This window comes from Acinonyx jubatus, chromosome A2 (genome assembly GCF_027475565.1).
Source record: "Acinonyx jubatus isolate Ajub_Pintada_27869175 chromosome A2, VMU_Ajub_asm_v1.0, whole genome shotgun sequence".
Taxonomy (NCBI): domain Eukaryota; kingdom Metazoa; phylum Chordata; class Mammalia; order Carnivora; family Felidae; genus Acinonyx; species Acinonyx jubatus.
Window position 1 is genome coordinate 160280242 of NC_069383.1, and position 26298 is coordinate 160306539.

The 26298-nt window shown below is 62.7% G+C and overlaps 3 protein-coding genes across 21 annotated transcripts in view; 1 reads left to right on the top strand and 2 right to left on the bottom strand.

Moving 5' to 3' along the window:
* Positions 1 to 3886, bottom strand: part of MYO1F (myosin IF) — a 34487-nt gene extending 30601 nt beyond the window's left edge. For both annotated transcript variants that reach the window (XM_027050345.2, XM_053219969.1), the window contains exon 1: positions 3732 to 3886. In XM_027050345.2, coding sequence (XP_026906146.1) covers positions 3732 to 3734 — 3 coding nt within the window. In that variant the 5' untranslated portion in view covers positions 3735 to 3886. The remainder of the gene's footprint in view (positions 1 to 3731) is intronic.
* The window catches only part of LOC113596579 (uncharacterized), a 35327-nt gene extending 30103 nt beyond the window's left edge, over positions 1 to 5224 (top strand). For 3 of the 8 annotated variants that reach the window (XM_053219984.1, XM_053219983.1, XM_053219982.1), the window contains one exon: positions 1197 to 5224. In XM_053219984.1, the coding sequence (XP_053075959.1) occupies positions 1197 to 2036 (840 nt within the window). In that variant the 3' untranslated portion in view covers positions 2037 to 5224. The remainder of the gene's footprint in view (positions 1 to 1196) is intronic. The other 5 variants (XR_008297314.1, XR_008297311.1, XR_008297312.1 and 2 more) reach the window with 4 other exon arrangements.
* On the bottom strand, positions 5194 to 25050 carry ADAMTS10 (ADAM metallopeptidase with thrombospondin type 1 motif 10). Of its 11 annotated transcripts, none has more exons than XM_027050334.2 (26): positions 24846 to 25045; positions 22394 to 22475; positions 20939 to 21125; positions 20432 to 20778; positions 19914 to 20070; positions 18649 to 18866; positions 16922 to 17005; positions 16674 to 16819; positions 16215 to 16258; positions 15954 to 16059; positions 15720 to 15866; positions 15379 to 15520; positions 12638 to 12745; positions 12147 to 12292; positions 11981 to 12044; positions 10817 to 10919; positions 10368 to 10501; positions 10138 to 10261; positions 9118 to 9198; positions 8869 to 9032; positions 8648 to 8774; positions 8425 to 8554; positions 7854 to 8058; positions 7432 to 7608; positions 7192 to 7351; positions 5194 to 5900 (listed from the first exon to the last, which is right to left on the bottom strand). In XM_027050334.2, exons 3-26 carry the CDS (start codon positions 21024 to 21026, stop codon positions 5743 to 5745), a joined length of 3360 nt encoding a protein of 1119 aa, XP_026906135.1. In that variant the 5' UTR covers positions 21027 to 21125; positions 22394 to 22475; positions 24846 to 25045; the 3' UTR covers positions 5194 to 5742. The 11 variants fall into 11 exon arrangements, with proteins under 11 accessions (XP_026906135.1, XP_026906143.1, XP_026906139.1 ...); XM_053219968.1 differs by having other exon boundaries at positions 5703 to 5900; positions 8425 to 8550; positions 24846 to 25046; XM_027050337.2 differs by having other exon boundaries at positions 5703 to 5900; positions 8643 to 8774; positions 24846 to 25046.
* Between the last annotated feature and the right edge of the window lie 1248 nt (positions 25051 to 26298).

Here is a 26298-nt window from a genome sequence, read left to right on the forward strand (position 1 = left end):
CTGACATTTTCCCCCTCTGTGTCCTGCCCTGGGCACTGGAAACCCCCAGACCCACTCATACCCGCCTCCCCCTCCGCCCCCCGCGGTGACAAATCTGTGGGTTGTTTGTAGTGGAGGAAGAGAGGGTTTTGCTCAGGTGAGTACAGCGTGTGGAAGGACAGTCAAGAATTTTGGCGTGGGACCAGGTGGGTGCGAGGCCTGGGGAGCCCACTTCACGGCTCCAAGCCTCAGTTTTCCCCTCCGTAAAATGGGTTCCATAACAAACCTCCTCCGTGGGTTGTCTGAGGGGAGTAAATGAGCCAGTGCAGAGAAGAAATACACTAGATGCCTCGGAAAATGACAGCTGGAGACCCCAGGAGCAGGTAGAGGAAGTGATCAGTGATTGACGCAGGATACGGGAGCTGGCCCATAGATGCTTGCTGAGTGAGTGAATGAATGGGTGAAATACCACTGGGATGAGACTGTCGCTTGCCCTGTGTCACGGGTGCCCGTCTCTCTGTGGCTCCCAAGTCTCCGTGGACCAAGTGTGTTTCTAAGTCCCTTCTTCAGGGGTGGGGGTGCAATGAAGAGGTTGCGGTCACAGTTGACCACAAGCTAAGTATGACTCAACCCGATGGGGCTCTTGTGAAAGAGAGTCCGGGCTGGGGGGGGAGGTGGGAGGTTCTTCAGAGAGACTCCCCCCCCCAGTCTAAGGTGGATGGCTTGGGGAGCACGGCTTCCAGCTTCTTTGGGATGGACGTTCTAGGCCCAAATGAGGCTGGAGGGATGGGCAGCCTGGGGCATGGGGGGGGGGGGAAGGCATCCCCAGACCCTCGCAGCCCCTCATCGGATAGGGGGGAGCAAGAGATCGCAGGTCAAGGGGGCTGTTAAAAGCGTGACCTTAGGAGTCACGGGGTTGAAATCCCCTGCCACTTTTGGGTCGTGTGGCAATTCACCTAATCTCCCTGCCTCCGTTGTCTCATCTGGACAATGGGAACACTGACCTCACGGGGTGGCTAGCTGCACGGATTCAGCGGGGCCAAGGGTGTGAAGCAGACCCATTAGCCTTTCTCACCACTGCCAGCGGCAGGGGCAGGCTCGAGCTGGCCACTCCCCCGGGCTCAGGGCACAAGGCCAGGAGGAAGGGCTGGATGAGGGAGCTTTTGCAACTCGCCCTAACTGCTCTGGCCTCCCTGCTCCTGGGCGGTGATGAGAAGAGCCTCAGACAGGAGAGAACAACGAAACAGCCATTTCCTTCCTCGTTGGGGTCCTGTGAGCTGTGGTCGCCAGCAGGGAGGAGGTATGACATTGCCATGCAGCACAGCCCCCCAGCCACAGCCCCTGGTGTGTCCCTGGAGCCTTGGTCCTGTCCTCCCTCAAACCCGGTGGGGTTCTGGGGCCACACCCTGCATCCCTGCACCGTGCAAACAGCATGCTCGCCTCCAAAGGCTCTTGAGGTCCCCCTTCCCTTGGGGGCAGGGCTCTCGGTGTCCATTTGGCCTAGCTGGAGGCCCTTCTCCTCTGGGGACAGGTGGGGACTCTTGTCCTTCTGCAGTCTTCCACCCGAACTCTCTCTTGGGCCCCTGGCCACTTCTGTCCATCTCCGCGGCTGCTGCCTGTGGACTCGGCAGCCACATAACGTACAGCTTTATGTCTGCACTTTAGAAACAACCACCGTCACCCTCACCGAATCACCATCCCCGAGAATAACCTGCTCCTGCCTTCACCCCCTTTGCCCTCACAGTCAAACAAAAACTGCCGATAACCTCAATCATGGCACCCACCGTCAACGTCACACAGAACAGGGAACGGGTCCCGCCGCCAAGTTCCCTACCGTCGCCACCGCCACGGCCACCGCCGCTGCCACGCTCACGGCACTGGCCGTCCACGGCCACACACGACCAACCTCCACTAAGGCCGCCGTTCCCACACCACCATCGCCAGGGCGGTCGTCAAAAATCAGCAACGGACGACCAACAGCCAAGAGTGCTGCCATCACCGCCCCACTCGGGGCAAGAGCGGCCACCGACTACCGTCACTCCACGGATCAGCCCTGAAGACGACCAGCCACCAACCACAGATCAACACCGGCTGGCAGGCGGCAACCATCGCCCCTGCCGACACGCGCCCACGGGACTCACAGTTACCGCCAACTTGCGACGACCGTGGGCGATGACCACCATCACCCTCCCCCCCCCACCCGGGCACCCACCACCCATCATTCAACAGCAACCGAGAGTCGCCTCCCCCGGCTGCCATCACTAACGACAGCAATGAATGGGCATCGCCCACGGGGACTGCATCGAGGGCACAGCGCGTGGCTTGGGGAAGCACTTGAAGAACACTGCTCCGTTGACTCCTTCCACACTCTTCCTGGCACCCATCGCCCCCGCCAGGAAGCAGTCGGCACCCCTGGATGGAAGTTTTGGCCTCGTGGATGGGGTCTGCCCTCTGTTTTCCCCTCCGTGGTCCTCTTGGGTTGAGCTTCTCCCTCCCGCAACCCACCAGGAGAGCAAACCATTGACTAAGCATTTTGTACAGCTTCCTTGCGAGGGGGGTGGATTTCTTTCAAGTAGCAAATCATTTCCTGTGTTCTTTTGATCTCCGTCTCCCCATCCGAGCGCCCGAGCCTTCCTGGCTTGGCTCCTTCTTCGAGGAATTCTCCCATCCCAAGCCCGGGGCTCTAAGCTGCCACTTTGGTGGGTGAGCCACCCAGAGGGGTCCTCGGCCAGTGACCCCCGGTTCGTCACGGGCTTTCTGAAACGAGGAGGGGCTCTCTCCCAGACGGACGCAGTCCCTGCCGTCTGGCCCACCACCCCGCCTCCACCTTGGTCAGGTGCCCGCGGCGGCTGGCTGGGTGACTGTCCCAGCCACATGCTGTCGTTGACAGAGTGACAAAAAATGAAAGTCGAAGTGGTTTGCAGATGCGTGGAGCGGTGGGGGCACATCTTAGAGCCAGCCTGGGCTCTCTCTTTACGTGTGTGTTAGGAGGCTGCTGGGTCTAGACCCACGATAGTGACGGTCTCCTGAACCCTGTCACCGCAGTCATCGCCAGACCTCAGCCTCACCAGGTGGTGACGCGGCTGGCGGCAGGGTGTCCCCTGCCATACTTGCTTGGAAGGCTTCCGGGAGTGGTGTGGCCCTGCTGGGCCTCACCGCCTCCTGTTTCTGTGATCGCTACAGCCAGACATGCAGGCACACTGCCACGACACCATCACTGCCCCCCATTGCCCACTGGACACAGCTTCTGGCCGCAGCTGTGGACTCAGAGTGGCCGAGCCCGCAGACCCTCTGAAGTTCGGAGAGTTTCCTGGAACACCTTCCCTATCACCACTGACTTCCAAATATGACATGTGTGGGAACTGAGGCCCAGAGAGGGGAAGTGGCTTGCCCAAGGCCACACAGGAAGATGAGGGACCAAGATGAGCTGGAAACTGGCTCTCTAAGCCCTGACAAAGGGGTATGTCCTTGTCCCCTGCAGATACTGCCTGGTCCCTCAGGGTCATCCTCTGTCCTTTGTTACTGCTCCCTCCTTGGTCCCCTATCACCATTCTGGCATCCTGGCACCGCCCGATATGAACTTGGACCCTGGTGAAGGATGCTGGGGCATCTGGGCTGCAGAGAGGGACCCCCCAAAGGGTCCTCTGCGCCCCTCCCCCTGGCCCCACCTTCTGATGGTGGCCCTGGGGCACCTCCACCTGGGTGGTTGCTCCCCACCCCTGCACTCGAGGGCCCGGCCTTGAAGGACTTACCATGGTGAAGGTGTGCCACCCCTGGGGAGCGCCCGAATGGGTTGTGGCGGGGGTCCGGGCTCAGGGCGTTCTGGGGGGCGGCTCGGGCATGGCCCTGCTCCTGCTCCTGTACCGGACTCCTAGCCTAGTTCCTCTTACAACAGCCCCCCCTCCCACTTCCTTTGGCGGGAGGGGCCTCTGCTACAGGGGAGGAGGGACGCTGGGCCCCAGGGCGGGGAGAAAGCTCCAGCAGCAGAGGCAGGGCTGTTTGGGGCTCAGCCTGGAGGGAGAGGTCAAGGGTGGCCGCGGCTGGCGGGCCCCAGAAGGCCCCTTCTCCAACTGCGGGGACAGGCGCTGCGGCTGACAGCACGCAGGTCAGCTGGCTGCAGGACTGACTGTTCTTCCAGGGGGGCATCGGGGCCTTTTGGGAGGCCCCGGCCTCTTCAGAACCACTTCAGAGGTGTGTCCGTTCGGGCATCTCCGAGCAGACTCCCGCTTCCAGGGCCGCCCCTGCCGCTCCTTCCTCCAGAAAGGCCTCGGGGGGCCACGTGTGTCCGTGTCACGAGGAGTGCAGGAGTACCAGGAGCCACGGGCAGCTCTTAGGGTCCCAGACTTTGGATGTCAGCTCTGGATTTAACAACCCGTCGGGTGGTGCCAGATTTAACAACCTGCTACTTCAGGGGTGCCCCACTTTCTTATAAAATGGGGGGCGCTGGCTTTCACCCCAGGGCCTGGCACACACAGGGTCCCATCAGGTGTTGGCTCACCTCCTGGTGTCCCCTTGACATTTAGGACATGGCAGTTCGGAGAGGTCGGCGCCTCCCGGCCAGGAGGAGGAGGAGGTCGAGGCCGAGGCAGGCGACCCTGGGAGCCTGCGCTCCTGGCGGCAACACAGCATCGTGCTTCGAGGCCGGCAAGCCGCAGCGTCCCCTAGTGGCCACACCTGGGGAGGAGCGGGTTTCTCCCGGAATCGCCCGCACAGGCTGGGGGCGCTGGGTAATCTCAGCGGTGCCTCCAGGCACCTGCGAACAAGCAGGCAGGTGGACCTTCTCCTTGCCGGAGGCTTCAGAGGGGGGTTCTACGAGGAGGTGACGCTTGGGTCGAGGCCGAAGGGTGAGTCGGAGTTAACCGGCTGAAAAGGGAAGGGGAGGGACCACCTGGCGGAGGAAGCAGGTCTAGCAAAGGCCCGGAGATGGGAAGCCGGCGGGAGATTGAGGAACTTCGGGGAGGCCGGAGAGGCCTGGGAGGCCGCGTGCGGCTGGGCGGGAGCGAGCCCCGGGCCTGGGGACGTGGTGGCCGGGATGGCAGGTGCCTGACCGGGTAGCTCTGAGCGCCTCCTTGAGAAGCTGTAAAATCACTGGGCTCTGGTCTGTGCTGGTAAAAGGCCCCTTTGGACTGATGGGGGCCACCTGCGAGGGGCCGCGGCCGCATCCATTCGGTGGCGGGGACGGAATGTGAACAGACATATTGACGCTCGGAAGTCTACACAAGACAGAACTTTATTGATGGAGGGCTTCCTGGCGAGGGGTGTGTGGGCCCCAGGGCAGGGCCTGTAGCACCATGATGGGGGCGCCTGGATGTCGGGGTCCCCCTGGGGCAGGCAGGACAGAGGTTGGGGTGGATCTTGCCAGCTCTGCCTCACCCCTGTAGCTGGTCTGGTCAGGGGGAGGGTGTCAGGGAGGCGCTGCTAATCCCCCTCCCCCATGGCAGACATAGACCCCCCCCCCTCCCCCCAGCTCAGAGCGGAGGGATGGGGCAGTGCTGGGGGCAGGACACCGGCAGACCCCCTCCCCACCCCCACTCTTCACAGTACATATTCCGGTCAAAGGGGGGGCAGTATTGGGGGCTCCCTAGGGGTGGGTGAAAAGGGCGCTAGGGCGAACAGTTGTTCCCTCCTCAAACCCACCCTGGAGGGGGTCTCACTATGAACTGGGAGAGGGGATGAGGAGGGGCCCTGGGGGTGGCCAGCCCCTCTCCACCCCCCAGCCAGGGGCCCTGCAGGGGTTCCCAATAAATAACTTCCGGCTTCGTCTCACCCAGCTCCCGCCCCCTCGGGCTCCTTCAGGCTGGCCAGCTGCAGGCATGGTCCCCTCCAGCCGGCGCCCAGCTGTGGCTCCGGGGCCCGCGCGCCCCCTAGCGGCCCTGGCAGGTTTTGCAGCACATCTGGCGGAAGTAGGCTCTGCTGCAGAACTGAAATTTGAGCACCAGGGGGCAGTAGGCGACCTTGTTCACATCCTTGCACTCTGGAGGGGGCGGGAGAACGGGGTCGGGGTGGGGAGGGGGGAAGGGGGGAAGGGAGGGATCAGATCTCAGCGCCCCTTCCCCGAGGGGCGCGTCCGCAGCCCTCACAGGGCTTCCTGGCTTCCCTGTGCCCAGTTTCGACCCCTCTCGGAGGGAGCTTGTAAGTATGAAACTCAAGGCGGGGCTTCTAAATATGTGATTAGGCTTTTGGAGGATTTTGAGAGAGTGCGCCGGGTCTGGGAGTATTCCCTTTCAGTTATCCTTTTGGTCCAACCGGGGCTGCCATCCTTCCACCTTTCCCTTTGTGACAGACTGAGGGTTTTGAACTCCAGAGGAGTCACTTCTTTTCTGGGTGTTTGTGTATTTTGTGTTCACGGCAATCCGCCGTCTGATCGGGACAATGATGCGGGCTCCCACTTGGGCAGTGATGTTCGGTAGGGCCTGGTGCTTAACAACGGGCTTCGCGTGGCTTGTTTTATTCCATCTCCCTCACGCAGCAACCCCCCCTACCCCCCACCCACCAAGTGAATCTAGTATTGACCCCCCCCCCTTGACAGATTAGAAAACCAAGGCACAGAGAAGGAAGCTCAATCCAGTTTGGTTCTAGTGCCCAGAGGAAGTGATCTATTGCTCTGTATGGAAAATACTTAGGTAGGAAAAAAAAAAAAAAAAAAAAAAGGACGTATTTAAAGCAGTGGTTCTCAAGGGAATGCCATTTTGCCCCCCAGAGGACATTTGGCCGAATCTGGAGACATTTCTGGTTGTCACTACAGGGAGTGGGGGAGGGGGGGGGGCGGCGGCGGGTGCAGGAGCGCTATCGGCATCCCGCAGATACAAGTCAGGAACGTTGCTGAATATCCTACAATGCATAGGGCGCCCCCTCGAATTATCTGGCCCCAAACATCAGTCGTGCCCGAGGTTGAGAAATTCTGACTTAAAAAAAAAATTAAGCAGCTAATGGGACAAGTGGAGATGAACAGGGTGAAGGCCATGGAGGTGGGCTGGGGGAATGGCCCGAGGCTGGGGGCCCAGAAGGATCAGGTGCCTAAAAAGCTAGGCACGCAGTGGCAGTTCGTACATGTTTGCAGGGAGGGGTGGTGCAGGACGGCCTGGAGGGGACAGAGAAAGGCACTTCGGTGGTTGCAGAAGCTCCGGGCCAAAGGTCGGGACCCCTACGCTCTCCTGTGGCTTCCTCCGCACCGGGCCCTCCCGCCGCCCCTCGGCCTCCCGCCCCACATACCTTCGGGGCCGTCCCCGGGGGGCGCGCTGTCGCACTTGGCTTCGCACTGCTGCGTGGCGGGGGGCCGCAGGGCCTCGGCGCACTCGCGTGACGGCTGCCCCGTGTGGCTGGAGCAGCGCACCGCCCTCTGTTGCTGCCCGAGGCCGCACTGTGCGGAGCACTGCGGGGAGTCGCCGCTGAGCCTGGGCAGGCCGGGCCCCCGGGCGGCCCCCGCCCCCGCCCCCCAGGGCGCAGACCTACCTCGCCCCACTCGCCCGCCACCCAGCGAGCTGGGGGGCAGCGGCGCAAGTTGCAGCGCATGGTGGCCGGCGGCTTGGCCGCGGGCGGGCAGTGCCCGGGGGGCAGCGTGGCGCGGTGGTCTGAGCTCTTGCAAAGGACGACGCGGTGGCGGAGGCCTGGCCCGCAGCTGGGGGTGCACTGCAGTTGGAGAGGGGGTTTCGTGCTCACGGGCGCTCCAGTCCGCGCACGCACCGGGGTGGGGAGGATGGTCGTCCGGAGGGAGGCGAGGAGGGGTCCGGCTAACCTCGGGCCAGCCTGGAGGGGGCGCTCTGGGCCCAGCAGGAGGGGCTCGTGACCGCGCAGCGGTGCCTCGGTGGGCACCCCGACGTGGGCCCCCCGGTCCCTACCCCCCGCTGCGCAGCTAGCGGGAAGGGGCGGCTGACCTCTGACCAGTCCAGGGCCGCCCACTCCGGCGGGCAAGCGGGGCCCTGGCAGGCCTCCAGCACTGGCGGGCGCGGCTGCGGGCACGCGCTGTCGTCCAGCGCCTTCTCCTCGGCGGCCGACACGCGGCGCTGGCACACGACGGAGCGGCTGCGCACGCCCGCATCACAGCTGCGGCTGCAGCGCGACCAGTTCCCCACCACCCAGCTGTGGGGAGGGGGCGGGTCTGAGAGAGTGTGCGGGGCGGGGCTCCCCGAGGGCGGGGTGCCGGCCCTCCTCCCGCATAACCGGCATCTTAACTGGCACGGGGCGGGGGGGGGGGGGTGCCTGCTGGTTGCAATATTATCCCGCGCTGGGGGGACCGTCGCCCTGGACCCGCGCTGCGCCTGGGGACGTGCATCACCCCGACGGACGTGATCACCTGGACCCGGCTAAGGGGCATCAGGGGTCCGACCCCACTCTGGGGAGCACTGCCACCCCCACCCCCCTCCAGTCCTGGGAGCACACGCTCCTCTGCTCTGAGGAGCACTGCCCGCCCCGCTCTTGTCGCCCTGCGCCCTGGCAGGCACTCACTCGGGTGGGCAGGGCTCTGTGTTGCAGGCGCGCTGCCTCTTGGGCAGTTTGCTGTGGGCGCTGCAGTGGTGGGGGGCCACGGCCGAGCTGTCCAGTTGATTGCGGCACTCCACGGCCTGCACCTGGCTGCCTGGGGATGGGCGAGAGACCCGCTCAGCCCTGCCACGACCAGAAGGTCAGCCCAGGTGACCCGGGCCCGCCCCTGAGCCCACCCCGACCTCACCGCCGGCACACTGGGCCGAGCACTTGGTCCAGGGTGCATAGTGCCAGGAGTAGGGGGGCAGTGCATCTCGGGCGATGGGCGCGTTGAAACGGTAGCGGAGGGCCGCCAGCTCTGTCCGGGCCAGCACCTGAGGCGGGGGAGGGGGCCATCACGTGGAAGCCAAGCTCTAGTCCCCACAGGGAGGCTAAGGTCTTCCTGCACCTCGCTCCCACTGTCGTTACCATGACGATGAGAGACGCATTTATAGGTCCCAGGGCTTCCAGGCTCTGTGTCTGATCTGGCCCCTGTCGCAGCTGAAAGGTGGTCCCAGCCAGGGGCAGGCGGTGCGGCTGGGGGGTCCCGGGCAGCCCCTCCAGCAGCAGGGACTCCTGGTCCCCCTTCAGGGCTAGGGGGACAGCACAGGGGTCAGACCCCCAGCCACGATGACCCCCTCCTGACCCCCAGTCCACGTCCCTCCACCTCCGGCTCACCCAGGTGACTGAGGGAAAGGTTCAGGTCCTGGATGAAGATGTGGACGGAGCCTTTGGGGATCCAGACGACTTCCTCATACCCTGCACGGTGGAGCTGAGAGGTCACCCACTTGGCCCTTCCCCCACACCTGCCTACCTCCCCCGTTCCTGGCCCCTGATGACAACAGCTAACCACTACTGCGCTAAGTGCTCACAGGGACCTTCTGCGGCATCCCCGGCTCCAGGCCTGTGAAGCGGATGTGTTGTCACACCCATTTTACAGATGACGAGACTGAGAGGCTCGGAGAAGCTAGGCAACGCACCCAGGTTTGACTGCTAGGAACTGGCTGGGCTGGGGTTTGAACCCAGACTTTCCTGCCTCTCTGACCACCACAGTGGCCTGGTCCACCCCCTCCCCCTCAAGCATGCAGCAGGGCTGGCTGTGGGCACAGGGAAGGGGGCACTTTGGAGGTCCCGACACACACGGCGATACGGCGATTTTAACAGCTGGAGTTAGGTTCACAGTGGGCCCCACCACCTACGCCCGGGGCCCCTCCCTGTCCCCTGGACCCTACACTTGGGCCTCACTGTGTGTTTGCTTCCAGAAGCCCCTGCTCCCATCCCCCCACCTCTTCCCTGAGGTCTCTCTTCTGCCCAAGGTCGGGAAGCATAGTCAAGTTCACCACAGCCTGCAGATATCCCTCCCCTAGTTAGCCTTTTCCTCTAGCACGGTGTCCCTCAGCCCCCTGGCTCAGACCATGGAGAGGGGTCAACCCCCCACTGCCCCAGACCCCGCGCCAGGCCCCCAGGGTGGGGGGAGGGGAAAGGTTTAGGTCGCTGACCTTCTCCTCACGTTAACTGCCAAGGCTTAGGCACCAGAGCCCAAGCTGGTCCCGGACCCTGATCTGAGGCATTGCTCTGCCCCGCGGGACTTTTTGGGGTCCTCACGGGGCCCCTGGCTGCTGTGACGGGGCCGGTGCTGCCCCCCTGGCCCCCTCCGTCGCCAAGTGGGGAGAAGGAGAGGGAACAGAGATCTCTCACCGGCTGCAGGCGAAGCTGGGCTGAAGACCCCCTCAATGGTTTCGCAGGCACTGCCGTCACCACCACAGACCCTGCACTTGTCCTCCCTCAGGTCGGAGCCCAGGACCCGGTCACAGCCCACGTGCTGGGGAGGGGGGTGGGGCGGGGGTGGGAGTGTCAGCGAGCCCCGCCTCCCTGCCTCCATCCCTCCATTCCCTTGCCCTCTCTCCACCTCTGGGAGTCCCCTCCACCTTGCACTCGCCGCTGACGCAAATGTCCACCGTGTCTGGGCGGCAGGGCGTCCCGTCCACCACGGCTGCCGCCCTCTCGGTGTAGAAGTTGAAGCCTTCGGCCAGGCACGTGAGTGAGCAGGCCTTCACGCCCCCTGGGGGGGCACAGCCCCGTCAGACCCCGAGGGCCTGACCCCCTCACTCCCTGGGGGAGCTCCACGGGGGACTCCCCGCTTGCTCCCTGGGGGCGGCGAGGCATAGGGCAGACCCCAGACCCGACAAGGACGGGCAGGTTGGGCAGCGAGTCGGGGTTCCCTGCGTCCAGCTGAGGAACTACTGAGCCACATCCTGGGCTCTGGGGCCCCTTGGGTGAAGGGGGTGCTCTGGGCAGCCCCCCCCCCCCGCCCCAATGCTGTATCCACCTGCTGCTGTCCTCCACTGCCCCACGGCCTCCTGAGGTCCTCACTCACCTCCTCGGTATGTCTTCCATGTGTAGAATTTTCCACGGAAGGGGACACTGTCAAATTCAGAGCACTGCATTTCCCTGAAGTCCTGAGAGCCTGGGGGACAGTCCTGGGGGTGAGAGAGAAGAGAGGGAGGGAGGCCAGCTGTGGGGGGGGATGCAGTTAGGGCACAGGCTCAAGGCCAGAGGCCTGATGCTCAGAGCAGGGATGGGTTGGAGGGGTGAGGCTGAAGGCAGAGAGGCCAGGGAGGAGGCTGTGGAGGGCCAGGTGAGACTGGTCAGTAGCCTGGAGCTGGAGGGATGGGGACGTCTGAGATGGAGCAGGTGACTCATTAGAGCGTGGGGCCAGCTGGGGATGATGGCTGGGTTTCTGGTTTCAGACCATGAGGCCTTTCTTGAGACAGCAGGCCTAGAAAGGAGCAAGGGGCACTCTTTATGAGGTGTGTGTGTGTGTGTGTGCATACGCGCGTGTGGACTCCCTGGAGACACGAGCCCCTCCAGGTGGAGCTGGGAAGGCCACCCACCCCTCACTCCAAAGCTTTCGCTGACCTCTGAGCCCTCCTCTCCCCCCACCGCCCCTGCAGTGAGTCCTATGCTTACTGGGTGTGTACATATAAGAGTCATTTACAGCCAGGAGGCCCGACCAGCCATGGGGACCCCCAGCGTTTAACAAAGGGGCAGCAGTGGAGAAAAGGAGACAGAAGGTGTAGCCCGAGAGGCTGGGGGTACAGGGCACGGGTGATGCGGGCAAGGCAGGAGTTTTGGACCGGGGCCGAGGCACCTGGTTAGAAGGGTGTGCAAGCAGAGGACCCCAGTGTGGCCACTGGGTTTGGTGACAGGGGTGGGTTGGCTTGGGGAATTTGGGCTTTGAAGGGAGGGGGCCAGGCTCGCCAAAGCTGGTGGAGGTTGTGGGGGTCAAGCAACTTCAAGGTGGGAGACTCATCTGCTGAGAAATCGAAGGAGCTAGACGCTTGCAGGGGGTGCTGGGCCGGGTGGGCACCGGGGCCCAGGGGCAGGTGTAGGGAGGGCAGGACAGGGCGCGGCTAGCCGCCGCAGGGTCCCGAAGAGACGGCAGGTGCCCGGCTGAGGCTCGTCCGAAGCTGATTCGTGCCCCTTTTCCAAGCGTAAGAGGGGCCGCGGATACCCGGCCTGGGGTCCTGGGGAAACTCACGTCGGTGTTGCAGGAGCGGTGCCGCCGTCTCTCACCCAGGCAGTACTTGCCCCCGATCGTTGGCCTGGAAGGGGGAGGGGGACAGAGGAGATACCGCGCGGGGGGGGGGGAGACAGACGGCGGGGCCTGCCCCAGTCTCCCTTTCCGAAAGGTCCTAAGGTCTGACCTGGGGCTGTCGCAATGACGGCTGGAGGAGGACACGCCGCCGCCGCACGTCCGGCTGCAGTCGCCCCACGGGGTCCACGGGCCCCAAGCCCCGTCCACGCCCTCCGGCCGCGACCCGAAGGGGACGCACACTCTCTTGTAGCACCACTGAGGAGATGAGGGGGAGGCGGAGGGGGTGAGTCCGGCTCCCGGGATCCCGGCGCTCCTTCCTGCCCCGCCCCTCCCCCCAGCCGGGGGTCTCAGCACCCCTGGGAGGGGACGGAAGGGGGAGGGTGGAAGTCTGAGGACCCCGACGCAGGCAGCGCAGGGGCGTCGCCTCCGCAGACGGCCACCTTCAGGAGGTGAAACTAGCTTGGGACCCAAGCGGCGGGAGACGGGCCGGGGCCTGCGGGCAGTGGGCGGGGCCCGAGCGAAGGAAAACTGGAACCGCGGCGCGGCCGGCGTGGCTCGGGGCAGGGGGCGGGGCCGGCGGGCGGCCTCGGCCGCGCTCACCCCCTTGTCGATGGTGTGCGTCTGGCACAGCGTGCCCTCGGCGGCTGGAATGCTGTTGGTGATGCATCGGTTGCTCTTGCTCAGACACCACAGCTCGCTGCAGACCTCCTGCGGGCCAAGGCGCCCGCTCAGGCTCGCCCCCCGCCCTCCTCCCTCTGGCAGCCCGCCCGCCAGGCGGCGACCCGCTCTCTGCCGCCTAGCAGTGGGGCCCCGGCGCTCCTTTGCTGGGTCTCAAGGAGCCTTCTTGAATCCTCCTGTGGGGCATGGCCTGAGACCGCCTCTCTGCCTCGTGGGCCGCACTTATCCAACGTCCGTGTGTGCCATCAACTCCCTTATGCATTATTACCCCTGTTTCACTGAGAAAACCAAGGCTCAGACAGGTAAAGTCACTTGCTAGGGATCACACAGCCCCTGAGGGGCAGCCTGGGTTCTAACCCAGACCTTTGATGGACGGGTCTGTGATCCATTCACCCTGGTGCCTCCTGAGTTTCCAGAAGGAAACTTGGGACCTGCTGATAAGCAGCCCCTGGGAAGACAGCAATTCTGAAAACTCAGGCCTGGGAGACGGCTCAGGTCAAAGGCCTCGTTTCTGAGTTTTTCCAGCTGGTGGTCCTCCTCGTTGCCCCCACCCACACTGGGGAAGCTCCCAAAGCCTTTAATGTGTGGGAGGCTGGGGGGGGGGGGTGGCGGGCAGGGCAGGGAGAAAGGCCAGGCTGGATCTGGGTGGGACATTCCTTTACCTCCCTCACTGAAAAATCTGCCCACCTTCTTGTCTGAGTCCTGCTGGGGCTGGGCCAGTCCCAGGAAGTCACTCTGACCCTTTAGGTTAATATCTTTGGACAAACCCCAACGGGTTCAAGTGTGGCCAAATCTCTGACCCTCTAGCCTATGTCCTGCCCCACCTCCCAGGGTCTTCCCTCCCAACACCCAAGAAGTGGAGATCCTTTGGTCTCCTTTTTACTAATTATGTGTCATTTCCTCTCTGAACCGAATGCTTTCAAGTTTTGAAGGTTTGGGATTGGACCAATCACTGGCTACAGCAGGGTCCCTTGTCTGGGTCAGCCTCTGAGAGACCCCTGCACACATATGAGAAGTTCAGAAGGTTTTTCTCAAATCTGCTCCCTCAAACGTCCTCCAGAGTCCCTGCCTTCTGCCCCTTCAGGGCACACATCTCAGCTAAAACCTCAGCCTGGATTTCTGGCTTCACTTGGCTTGCGTCCTCCTGGCCATTTGTAAAAAAAGATCACATGCCCCAGGGACCCTCGGGACACCTCTTAAAGAGAGCTGGCTGTTCCCGTCCTGCTTTTCCTCCTGTCCACAAGGAGGCGCTGTGGTGCACATGCATGAGCGGGGGTAGGGGTGGGGGGGCACTCTGGGAGACAGCGGCTCCACCCCGACTTGCAGCACATGTCCCTCTTTGGGCCTCAGTTTCCTCATCCACAACAGAGGCCTTGCCTACCTAAAAGGGAGAGGCATGTGGCAGGGTCGATATGAAAGGGATTGCATAAATTCCCTGATGTTGTGTAACAAGGACCACAGCTATCTCTAGACTAGGCTCGAGGCCCAGCCCTTTACACGTTAGCCAAGTTACATGTAGTCAATACTTTCCCCCTTTGCCAGGGGCACCGGGAAGATGATCCTTGGAAAAATAAAAGGAAGAATCAATTCAACATACAGCCAGCACCCATCCATGCTCCATATTCTGGCACCTCCTCCCCTCCCCTACCTCCTTGTGACATTTGGAGTCACAGAGAGACCTGGATTTGAATCCTGGCTCTGACGTGTTCTCGAACTGTGACTTTGGGCAAGGCACCCTCCCTACTCCTCAGTCCCTTCATCTGTCACGTGGGATCGTCAGGAGTTTCAATGAGATGATACGTATCACACGCTTAGCACATAGCGAGTGCTCAGTAAGCGGCAGGCATTGTCATCATTGTTAGGACACCTGGGATAGGCAGATGCCCTAGGGTAGCTTCCAGATTCTTTAGAAATTCATTAAGGGTGCTGTCCTTAACGGCCAAGTTGGGGGTGGGCGTGGGCAAGAGTCACTTTACCAGCTGCCTGTTCTTGTGTTGAGTGAACATGGCCTTAGCTTGGCCATGTCAACTCTCACCTCTGGAGTCTTGAGGAAGCCAGCAGGCCTCCAGTTTCTTGGGGGCAGCTGGGAGCGGGACCCCCAGCTTGCTCGTCCATGACAGGACAGGGCTCTGGAAGTCGATCTAAACCTCACAAAGAGTGAGGGGGTTGGTCAGGAGGCTCAGGCTCGTCCAGCTAAGGGTCAGGGCCAGGCGATCGTGTGAACCAGTTGCTGGGGGGGGGGGGGGATGTGGGGAGTGCAGACAGGGTGGTGTCCTTGGAAGGCTCTGTCTGGTTCTTTGCCAAGTGGGGAAGATGGTCCATCCCCAGGGAACTATTTCCACCCAGTTTGGATGTCTGGTTAAAAATGGCCCAGTGAGGGGGCTTGGGGCGTTAGTTCTGCTAAAGCCACAGGTGGCCTGATATGCTGGACAGAAGGTAATGCCCAGGCTCTCCCTGGCCCCGCCCCCCCCCCCCAAATCAGGGGGTCTGGAGGACCAGGAGATCCCATTCTCCACCCCAGTCATTGCTGGAGAGCATGTGACCTTCGCACACCCGTGCACCTCTTCTTCCCCAGCCCCCAAGGGGGCTCACCCCCTTCCCGGCTCTCCCACCCCCTGCGGCCCCTCCCCTCCCAGGAAGGAAAGCAGGAAGGCTCTCTCTACCCCGTATTTACACTGACGCGATTTGACTCCATGTTGGAAGCGGCACTGTTCATCCGCGTCGTAGGCCTGGCCGGGTGCTACGGTCGGGTACACGAAGTCCTGTCTGGGGGGCCGGTTGTTCAGGCACAGCCCCAGGCCTGAGCTGTGGTGAGAAGAAAGCAGCTGTCACGTTACGGGGCTGCAGCCAAAGAGCTCAGGGAACCCACCCAGCTGGGGGTGCGGGTCCCGGGAAGCAGCCCTGCAGGGAACGCCCCCCCCGCCCCCCCAGGCACTCTGGTTTCCAGACCCTTCCCCCGCCCCCGCGAGCCTGAGTATGGACAGGCGGGAGGGCACGTCCTCACTCCAGAAAGCTGGTGATGTAGTCGCGGCTGCAGGACGACCACACGAAAGGGTTGGTCTTCATGGTGATGTGGGCGGCCATGAGCTTTGCTGGGTCCTGGCCACGGGCCCCGCAGCTGTTCCCCACGCCGTCGTGGTTCATGCCAAACCTGGGGAGAGCAGGGTCGGCTCTGCGGGCTCCCCGGGAGCCCGCCCCACAGTCCCCGTGCTCCCCCTGCCGCGTCCCCTGGCCTCACGTGTGTCCGATCTCGTGGGCGATGGTGAAGGCCGTGGCCAGGCCAATGTCCTCGTTGATACTGCAGCTCCTCTCCCGCTCGCACATCCCGCCCACGGGTGCCAGGCCTGCGCAACGGGCACGCGGGGCGGGGCTGGGCTCAGGCTGCGGTGACGGGCCCGGCCACCCTGCTGGCTGCCCTCTCCCCGCTCCCCCCACCGGGGCCGGGGTCAGCCGGTCCCCTGCCTTCACGGGCGCCTGCCAGCCCAGGGGGCGTAAGTACCTAGCGTGCCGCACGGTTTGTTCTTGTAGATGCAGATGTCGTGGCTGTGGAGGGAGAGCGGGGCGGTGAGGGGCTGGGCTGCCTCCCTGAGCCCTGCTGGTGCCACCATGACCATCTGGGGCGGCTCACTTCTGCCTGCCTCTCGCCCCGAGCCTCGTGCTCTGCCCCCAGCCGACCTTGGGGATGCCGGGGGTGCGTGAGCGACCGGCTGACCGCAGGAATGAGACGGCGAGTGAATGGGTGCACCTGTGCCCACCTGGCCCACTGGCCCTGCGCCTCCCCCCCCCTGCTCTCAGGCTCCCAGCAGCCCCTCCCCGCCCCTGGCGCCCCACTGGACTGGCCGAAGCTTCCCAGCCTCTCCCGTCTCCCGGCAGGCGTGCCCCCTGCTTGGACCTGGACGGTCCCCGGGACCGCTTGCTCCCCCGGCCCACGTCCTGGAGCCCTCCCCGCCCCCCTCACCGCGTGATGAGCACCGCTGTGTCATGGTTGGCCACACCGTTCTCCGGAATGGCGTTGCCATGGCCGCTGCGGTTCACGATGGATTTCTGCCACTTACAGAAGCTGTCCAGGGACTTCCCGGCGTGGTGGGTGATCTCCAGGGTGGGCTGCGGGCAGACAGAGTGAGGTGCATGGGCGCCAGCTGCACTGGGGGGGCAGGCAGCGCTGGTGTGCAGGGGTGGGGGTGGGGGGGTGCGGGGCCCGCGCACCTGGTCCTCCGTGAGCAGGATGAGGCGTGTCACCAGGATATTAACGATGTTTCCCAGACTCGAGTCCTGGAAAAGTTTGGCAACCTGACCTCCAAGAAACAAGAGAGACCGAGTCTTAAGAGGGGCTCAGAGCAGAAGACAAAAGGCAAGACAGTGACGGTAGCTGTCTTTTGTCACTGTGTGCCGGGCGTCAGGCTAAGCCTCCCGGGTACGTCTTCGCACGGGTAGGTACTGCGTTCCTTCCCGTTTTACAGAGGGGCAAACTGACACGCAGAGAGCTGGCAGGTGCCCCAGGTGGGATTCGGGTCTGGGTAAGCCTGCCTACACAGCACGGTTGCTTATCAGTACATTTCTTCCTGACCCACCCCCATTCAGCTCATCCCTGCCCACCCCACAGCAGCCCTGCACATCTGGCCTCATTCCACCACCGTCTAAAGGTACCAATCTGAGCATCACCACAAGCAGGGGGCAGGAAGCATTGGAGACAGTGACCAGGGAGGGGGAGGGAGTGCCCAGGGGTGAGTGGGCCACACGGCGCAGTGATCTTGGGGCCTGGGGCATGCCTGTCCCACGTGGAAACCTCCAGAAACCCTGGCAGGTTTTAGGTAACTTTGACAGCCCAAGGGGGGGGCGGCAGGGCGAGGGCAAAACGTGGCAGCATCATACACGGTGTCGGGTCAACACGCTGGGCCCTCTGTCTGTCTGCTGAACCTTCTCTCCTCCCTTTTTGCTTCAGGGAAACAACAGTGCCACGTGTCAGGCTCTTACCGCGTGCCAAATGCTCTGTCTGGCTTCTCTCCCCACCCCCGCCCCCCGCCCCCGCCTCTTACCCTCTGTGGTAGATGCCATTATAACAGTATTTTACAAAGGTGGAAACGGAGGCTCAGGGAGATCCGGGGGCCCGACCGAGATCTGGTATGGGCAGCGGGTATATCTGAGTTTGGGTCAGTGAGGTGACCTGTATGGAGTTACAGGCAGGTGCTTGTAGGAGAGTTCCGCACGCGTACAGGTGCGGGCCCGTGTGTGTGTGTGTGCTGCTAACCTCGACAGGTATGGGCAAGCCGTGTCCTTATTTTATTTTACTTTTGAGAGAGAGGGTGCAAGTGGGTGAGGGGCAGAGAGAGAGAGAGAGAGAGAGAGAGAGACAGAAGAGGGGGAGAGAGAGAAGCGGGGCTCGTGTTTTACCCAAAGCACGGCTTGAGCTCACCCTATGTGGGACTCAAACTCACAAACTGTGAGATCGTGACCTGAGCCGGTCAGATGCTTAACCAACTGAGCCACCCAGGCATCCTGTGTCCTTATTTTGTATAGGAGACGCTTATACAGCACCTACCGCGTGCCAAGCGCTGTTCTAAACACGTTTATCGATTCACTGCGAGCACCTTAGCCTCGTGAAGTAGGTACTATTACCAGCCCCATTTTACAGATGGGTAAACCAAGGCACAGAAGTAAAGTAACTTGTCCAAGCTAAAAAGGAGCGGAGTTGAGATTTCGGCCCCGGCCCGCAGGCTTTCGAGTCCACGCTCCCGGCCGCAGAGCTCGGCTGTTTCCCCCCCATTCCTTGCCACACGTGCGTGGGCCTCCTTTCCCACTCTGCCCCCCTCCATTCCGGTTCCCTGGCCTCAGGTCGGGGCTAGTGCGTGGAATGGCGAGACCCCTTTTCCTGCCCCCCTGCGGGCTGGCTCCAGGTCTCGGGGCCCCACGCCCAGGGAGGGGGAGGCACTTACAATGTTCATGATGGCCAGCACGTACTGTTCCACGTCTCGGCGCCCGTGGTAGGCCACCATCATCTTGTCAGCCACCACCAGGGTCTCCACGTAGCGCTCTCGGCTGACCGAGCGCTTCAGGCCTGGCTGGCCACGCTCTGTTTCATTCCCCAGGGGCCTGGCAGGTGGCGGCTTCAGGGTGCGCAGCCACCATGGCCGCCCCTTCCATGGTTTCTCGTCTGGATGGACAACTTCTGGTCAATCCGCTGCCTGCCCTTACTGTCCAGCCACCTGTCTGATGGTTCATCTGCCCAACTGGCCGCCAGACCCCTCATTCTTCGGCTACTGGGTGTTCTGGTTGCACAAGGTCTGGTTCTACAGTGTGTCTGTTGCCCAGACGTCTGGTTCTACAAGGAAGGGACTGCCCCACTGCCCACTGGCTGGTCAAACAGCTGTCCCATAACAGCCAGCACGACCGTATGACTTCCTGACAATTCTGTTGCCCAAACGTGTGTGTGTGTGTGTGTGTGTGTGTGTGTGTGTGTGTAGCCGCCTGCCTCAGCAGCGGAACTGTGTGCTTGCAGGACTTTGTGACCTTCCAACCGTGCCACATTCTCAGCATCGCATAGCCTAACTGCCCCATGGTCTTACTGCCCAACCGGATCCAGTGCAACTGTCTCATGGGCCGCCCGGCTGTGAAACCACCCGCTTTTCTGTTTGTACAACTGACTGCGGTTGTACGTCTGCCACAGCGTCCTACTCCCAGACTGTCAGATGGTGTACCTCATTTAATGTCCCCGGGCTCTGCCTTTGTCCCCATGGCAACCTGTTTTTCTAGCTGTACAATTGCCCTGGTTGATATCTGTCTCATCCAGTTTTCTTACCTTCCCATTCCTTGACCCTCTGATCTAGAACTGCCCTCCTGAAAGTCTGGCTGTACATCGGACCTTCTGAACGGTGTTTTTGCTGTGCAATGGCTCAAGTATCTGCAACTACCCGGCCGCTAAACTGTCTGATTGCACAGGAATCCTGGAGGTGGAGGGTTTTACACCTGAGCACCTGTCTGGCTGTCCAGCTGCCTGTGTCACTCACTGCTGGACCATCAGACTATGGCAGGGATAGATGGGCTGTTTCACCACCCTACTGTCCTGCGGTCTGGCTGTCTGCCGTTTCTCCCCGCATGTAGCTACCTAGTCACCTTCTGCAGGGAGAGACACTCCTGCCTACCTCTGCCTTAAGGCAAAGATGTGCAGCCCCTCTGCCCACCCCCAGAAAGACAGGTGTACCTCTCACTCCACAGGCTGTGTCCAGGTGGGGATGACGCAGAGAGGAGCGCTTGTATACCACATGGGGGCCACTCTCCTCTGGGCCCTGGGTTCCTTTGGGCCCAACTTGCAGGGGCTCGATCAAGTATTCTTCTTCATCTGCCACAATGAGGCCATGCTAGGGGTTGGGGAGTGGGCAGAGGGCTTGGATCAGATTTTGCTCCCAGGACCCATGGGGCCCTATCTCTGTCTTTATGATTTCATTCCTTCTATCTTACTGGGGTTCTGTTGCTTCTCCTTTTTCAGCTTCTTGAGGTGGATGTTCAGTTTATTTATTTTCAGCTTGACCCCCGAGGCTATACATTCTCCTCTAAGTTCAGCTTTGGCTGCGTCCTAAAAAATAACTAATCCTTTTGATGAGCTCAAAATGCTTTCAAAATATCCACCGTGATTCCTTCTCTGACCTCTACATAGGAATGTTTTTCTGAACTCCCAAACTTGTGGGCATTTCTCCCTGCTTCCCAGAACCCTCCGCTCACCAGGCCCCCACAGGTGCTGATGGCCACACGGGAGCTGCCGGCCTGGCCCTGCAAGTGGCCGGCGTAGAGGCAGTGGGGCCGGGCAGCCCTCTGCCAGGCCAGGCCCTCCCGTGTCCAGTACTCCACGGAGACGTGCCCTGCTAGAAGGCGGGGGCTGCGGGTCAGGTTCAGCAGGAAGTGGGTGCTGGGTGCAGCCACCTTGTAGAAGAGGCGGGACTCTGCGGCTGGCCCTGTGCCCCGACGCTGCCTCCGGGGGGGCGGGGGCGAGAAGGCCAGCAGTGCCCCATTATGGTCCACTCGAGTGGGGAATGCGATCTCATAGCTCTCCAGACTGGACAGGAACTCATCTGTGGGCGAGGGTCAGAGGCTTGGGGTGAGCCTTGGGAATGACCCGTGTCTTGGCTGCTTGGCTACAGGGCCTTCCCCGCATTGACTGCCATCCCAGCCCCACTGACCCTTCCTCAGCTCCTTTTTCCCTCCCCACTGTCGCCCCTGGACCACCCCTACCTTGAGACCGGAAGGCATGTAGGACTTCGAATGTGAGGCCCAGCCCCAGGGTGAGGACCCAGCGGAGGATATGGCAGGCGGGAGCCATAGAGGCCACGTGTCCACATGTCTCTCTCCAGCCCCGGCTGCCGGCAGCCCCCACAGCACCGCCTCCCCTGTTCACAGCCTGGGCAGCATCACTGGGCTCCTGGGAGGGAGGAGTTGGGTCGGGGGGGCGGGTGCCTGGTCCCACTGCCCAGTGTAGCCAGTGCCAGGGCCCCTCACTCCCAGCCCCAAGGATGCCCAAGGCATCTTCTCATTCAGAAGTCCCCCTGTCCCCACCCTCCTCTTCCTCCCTGTACTATTAGGATTCACAGGGATTTCGACTTTGTGAGCATCTACGAGGTGCCAGCTATTGGCCTGAACGTTTTTGCACCATTTCACTTCGTTTCCACAATAATCCTGAGGATTCCTTCCCTGGGTAAGGACTACGTATGATATGGAGGCTGTCCTTGCCCACCGTGGGGCTCAGTCTCCTGGGAGTGACCGAATAGGGAGAGTTCAGATTGTGACAAGTTCTCTAGGAGAAAGAACGAGGAGGCTCAGAAGCAGGGGTGTGGAGGATGAGCAGAAACTCATCCGGTGAAGGGACAGGAGAAGGCGCCCCAGACGGAGGAACAGCAGGGGCAAAGGTCCTGAGGCAGGGAGGAGCTGGGTGTGGACCCAGGACCACAATGGCTAGCCCGGCTGGGGTGTCTGGGCAGAGTGCCCGAAGGGGAGGGTGCAGGAGGGCAGTGAGGAGAGGCTGGCATGGGACTCGCTTGAAGGCTGTGTAGGTCAGTGGGCATTTTCAGCCCAGATTAAAGCAGAGGCCAGTGCTTGGCTCCCCCTACTAATCCTGTCCGACCTGAGCCCTACCATTAGATCCCCTGCCATGGGTAGCACTTTCCACCCCACCAGCAGGGCTGGGTACTGCTACAGGTGGCCTCTGTTCCTGTGACCTCTCTTCTAACCCTGTATTTCCAGCCTGGCCCCTGGTTCTGCTCCTTAGCCTTTCAGATTCTTCTTTCTGGAAGCTCTAGGCCTGCCCGGCAGGTCTCAGTTTCTCTGGCATCGGCCCCGGGCCAGCTTGCTGCACACAGACACCACCAGGGGCCACTACCCTGTGCCAAACCCTCCTCCCCACTCCTGCCTCCACCCTCCTCCTCCTCCTCTCTGCAGTTTCCCCCTTAATCACACACTGTCTTGTTTTCTTTGCAGCCTGGCCAAGTCTGAGAGTCGGTCCCCAAACAGGGCAGTTCAGCACGCGAGGGAGGGAGCCAGGTTTATCAACCAGATGCAGACTTAGAAGGTGACATTACCCGCTTTTGCTTGTACCCCTCCAGCAATGGGGAGTTCACGCCAAGATACTCTGGGACCCTCCTGCTCCCTTCGGCTGGGCAGGTGATTACCCCTTGTTCGTTTGTTTGTTTTTACCTTTTGGGGGCTTCGGTTGATGGCGTGGTATCAGACACCTGTGCGTGAGCCTCTCTGGGCCTCAGTGCCTCTTCTTCGGTGCCTGGACAGGGAGGGGGCAGTGAGGGGGGGGCCGCTGGGCTCGGTGGGAAGTTCAGGGGGTGCCGAGAACACTCTGCCCTTCTCCCTGACCCTGGTGAACCTCCCCTGGGAGGATGTGATCATCCTTCAGGTCCTGGTCCCCCACCAAAGCTCCCTCCTCCCCCTGTCCCTACCTCCTCTAGCTTTCTGTCCCCTAGTCCATCCTGGAGACCCTAACCAGCTCCGATTAAATCCCTTCCTGGGTCGAGTTGCCCTGACCTCCTCCTGTCTTAACCCCCCCACCGCCCCACCCCCATCATGCCAAGGTGGCAGTGTTTTGATTGCAAGTGAGGCTGGAAGCCCCTTCCCCCAATCCTGTCCCTCTCCTCCTTTCCTGCACCGCCACGCCTGCTGTGGAATCTTCTCCCGCAGCGGCTCTGTGGCTCTGGTCTTGGCTGTAGTGCCTTTGAGTCTCTCCTGCTGCCCATCTCTGAAGTCCTCACCGCTGTCCTCTGGGGCTGGGCCCCTCCTCCCAAAGACCTCACAGCCTCCCTCATGCTTCTGGCTCTGCTGGGGCATGGGGGACGGTGTGGAAGGACCCATGGGTGAGGCTGGGGGGTGTGGAGGGGCGGGGTCTGACGGGGAGGGCTCACAGGCGTCTGCCAGGGCAGGGCAGGGCAGGGCAGGGCAGGGCAGAGCATCCGGGCCAGTGGCCCAGCCCGCAGGGTGGTGTAGGGAGGTGTGACCTGCCCGGGGCACTGGGGGTGTCAGGAACAGGTCAATGGGTCTGGGGGAGAGAATGACGCCGGTGCCCCAGAGGTTAGGGCGTTCCAGGGCCCGTGCCTGGCTGGGGGCAGCAGTGATGTGTGCATCACTGTGTGTGTGTGTGTGTGTGTGTGTGTGTGTGTGTGTAACCGTGTAAGTGGACCGTACGTACGTATGTGGCTTGGTGTGCGGTGGTGTGTGTGCCCATGTGACCCCGTGTGTGGCCGTGTGTGTACCCGTGTGCGCGCGCACGCACACGGGCGCGTGCCCAGGCCTGGCCATTCCTCCCAGCCCCTCCTTCCAGAAGGCAGGAGGGAGGCGGCCAGCGCGGGCCGGTGCCAGCGCCGGAGGAGGAAAGGCCGCGCGGAAGCGGCCGGGAGACAGCGGAGGCTCCATCCCATCCCATCCCAGCGATGCGGGATGGACCCGCCGCTCCGCACCCAGAGCTCCGGGGGCCGCGCCGGGCAGACCCGGCCGCTCCGTGGGGGCCAAGGCCGAGGCCGCCCGGGCAGAGGCCTCCTCCGGGGCGCTGCACATCTGGCTGGGCGGGAGGCAGACCCTGCCGGGAGAGCAGACAAAGGCCCGCCCGCGGCCTGCGGGAGGAGGGGGCCGGCGCCCCGGCGGGTGCCCCTCACCCAGCCACTAATTAAAGGCCCTGAGCCCGAGGGGCTGGAGGCGCTCGGAGACAGACGGCTGTGGCCTCGGTGACCGACGCAAGGGAAGTGGGAGGTGCCGCTCCCACACCCAGACACAAACACACACACTGGCGAGCGACGCGCACACTCGAGGGTGGCCACACCTGCGCAGCCGGGGACCAACAACCGGACACCGCGGACCCACAAAGGACTCCCGTCCCCACACACAGCGGCGCCCTCGGAACCCGCACCCGGAGGCGAACACACAAGACACGCAGCCACATGCTCCCCGGACCTATGGGCACACTCACGCACACGCTCATTCACACACGCGAGACAGCCCGGAGACGAACGCACACTCGGGCCTACGCACACCTACACGTACACACTCGTTCACGCACTCACGCCAGACAAGGGACGAACTCACAGAGTCCCACAGAACGACATTCACCCCAAGTGCACTCCCATCCGGGCACTTACACACTTGTTACACTCAGACACACCCGGAGACGGCACGGAGACACGCGCACACTCACTGGACGTTTACATCCACAGCGGACATGAAACTACGTGCACACAACGGCTTACACACACACCTATGCACACGCACAACACCCCTTACGATGGATCACACGCAGACTCAAACACACCCAGACACTCCGAGGCATTTTCATGCAGACACGCGCATGCACACTCACCGCATTTACACATACGTGGATGCCCACACACACACACACACACACACACACACACACACACACCCAGACGGGCGCCCGCACGACCTCGGGGTCGCACACACTTTGGGACGCCGCACGCCGACACAAGCCCCGAGGCTGGACGGTCCAACCGGCCCGGGCCCGCAGCCGTCCCCGCCCGACGCGGACGCGCAAGGTCACCCCCCCCCTCCCCCGCCGCCGCGCCCAGCCCCCTCCCCCCGGGCGCCCGCCGGGGCCCGCGGAGCCCGCTCCCCGCCGCGCCGCCCGCGCCTTTACCTGCGGCCGCCCGCCCGCCCGGGCCTCCGTCCGCCGTCTCCGCCGCCGTCTCGCCGCCCTGCGCAGGAAGGGAGGGAGCGAGCGCGGCGGCGTGGCCGGGGGAGGGGGCGCGGGGAAGGCACTTCCTGAGCCGCCTGCCAGGGTTATAAAAAACCCCCAAACCGCGCGAGGCCAGAACCCCGCCCGCCGCCGCCGCCGCCCGGCCTGGGCCGCGGGCTGGACCCGAGCCAGGGACCCGGGAGCTCGGGCGGCCCCGCCCGGACCGGCCCCGCCTTGGGGGCTGGAGGGGGGGGAGGCCGGGGTGGGAAACGGCGGGCGGGGAGAGGGGCTGCGGTGGGGGCGGGGAGAGTAAGGTGGCAGGTGGGGGAGGGGAGAGAGGCGGGGTGGGGGAGGGGAGGGAGGAAGAATTGGGTAGGGGTAAGGGGAAAAGGAGAGAGAGGAGGAGGGGTGGGGGGAGGGGAGATTGAATGGAAAGAGGCGGGAGGAGGTGGGGGATGGAGGAGGAGGCACCGTCGCGTGGGGGGTACGGGGAAGGCATGGGGAGGCGAGGGGAGGGGGGAGCCGGGTGGAGGGATGGGGGAGGGGAGAGCCCACTCCGTCGCCGGCACCGCCAGCATCGACAACAGCTGTTATTTATTGAGGGCTAGTCCTGCTCAAACAAGCATTTATTGGGCACCACCCGTGTGCCAGGCACCGTGCCCGGGGCGGCTGGATAAATGTCAGCCCGCCCCTGCCCTCCCAGGGCTCCCCTCTGGGGGCTTGACCTGCCCTGGGCCTGGCTGGTTCCATTTCACAGAAGAAAAAACTGAGGTCAGAGACGGGGAGGGTGAAAGTTTGATGGGAGCAGGGCCCCAGTGAGTTGCTTTCACCCCTGGGTGAGTTCTCCATCAATGTGGAGCTAGCACATGAATGGGGCTGACCTGCACAGTCAGGGCAGGAGTGAAAATGCACACCAAGGCGTGGCCGGTTGCCCCAGAGGCCTTTGGGTGCCTGGCCAGGGGTTAGTGCTGCTGGGGGCGGCAGGGCAGTGACCCCCAACCTCTCAGTTCCAAGGCATTTTCCAGGCCTGACCCCAGGGAACTAGGCAGACCCTGGCCTGGCCTGGCCTTGCCCTTGGCCCTCTCTGAGTCTTGGTTTCCTGATCCCCACCGGGTGGCTAATGGCAACCTTACAGGCGGCTGGGAGAGGGATTCATTCAACAGCGAACATTTGTTTCTTTTGTCCTGAATTTGGGATGTGAGGTCAGGGCTCGTGCATACAGCAGGTACTCCATAAATACCAGACGCTTCCTGGAGCTCCTATGAGATTGGAGAACTCCACTGGCTCCACCTCTGCCCCATTCTCACCCCTGGCGAGACCAGAGGGACAGGCCACCCTTGGGTTGGCTACCCACTCCCCCAGCCGAGGAACCAGTCCCAGTAAGCCAGCTTGGGTCTCCGTCTTCAGTCCCCTG

Bases quoted from the DNA above. Each gene is read 5' to 3' on its own strand.
- ADAMTS10 (XM_027050334.2), bottom strand. From the start codon at position 21,026: ATGGCTCCCGCCTGCCATATCCTCCGCTGGGTCCTCACCCTGGGGCTG. The intron at 16,259-16,673 runs GTGAGGGGGGCG...CTCCCTCCACAG, and splicing joins ACAGCGGTGCTCATCACGCG to CCACGACATCTGCATCTACA. The intron at 9,199-10,137 runs GTGAGAGATCTC...TCCACCGTGCAG, and splicing joins CCCAGCTTCGCCTGCAGCCG to GGTATGAGGAAGTCGTCTGG.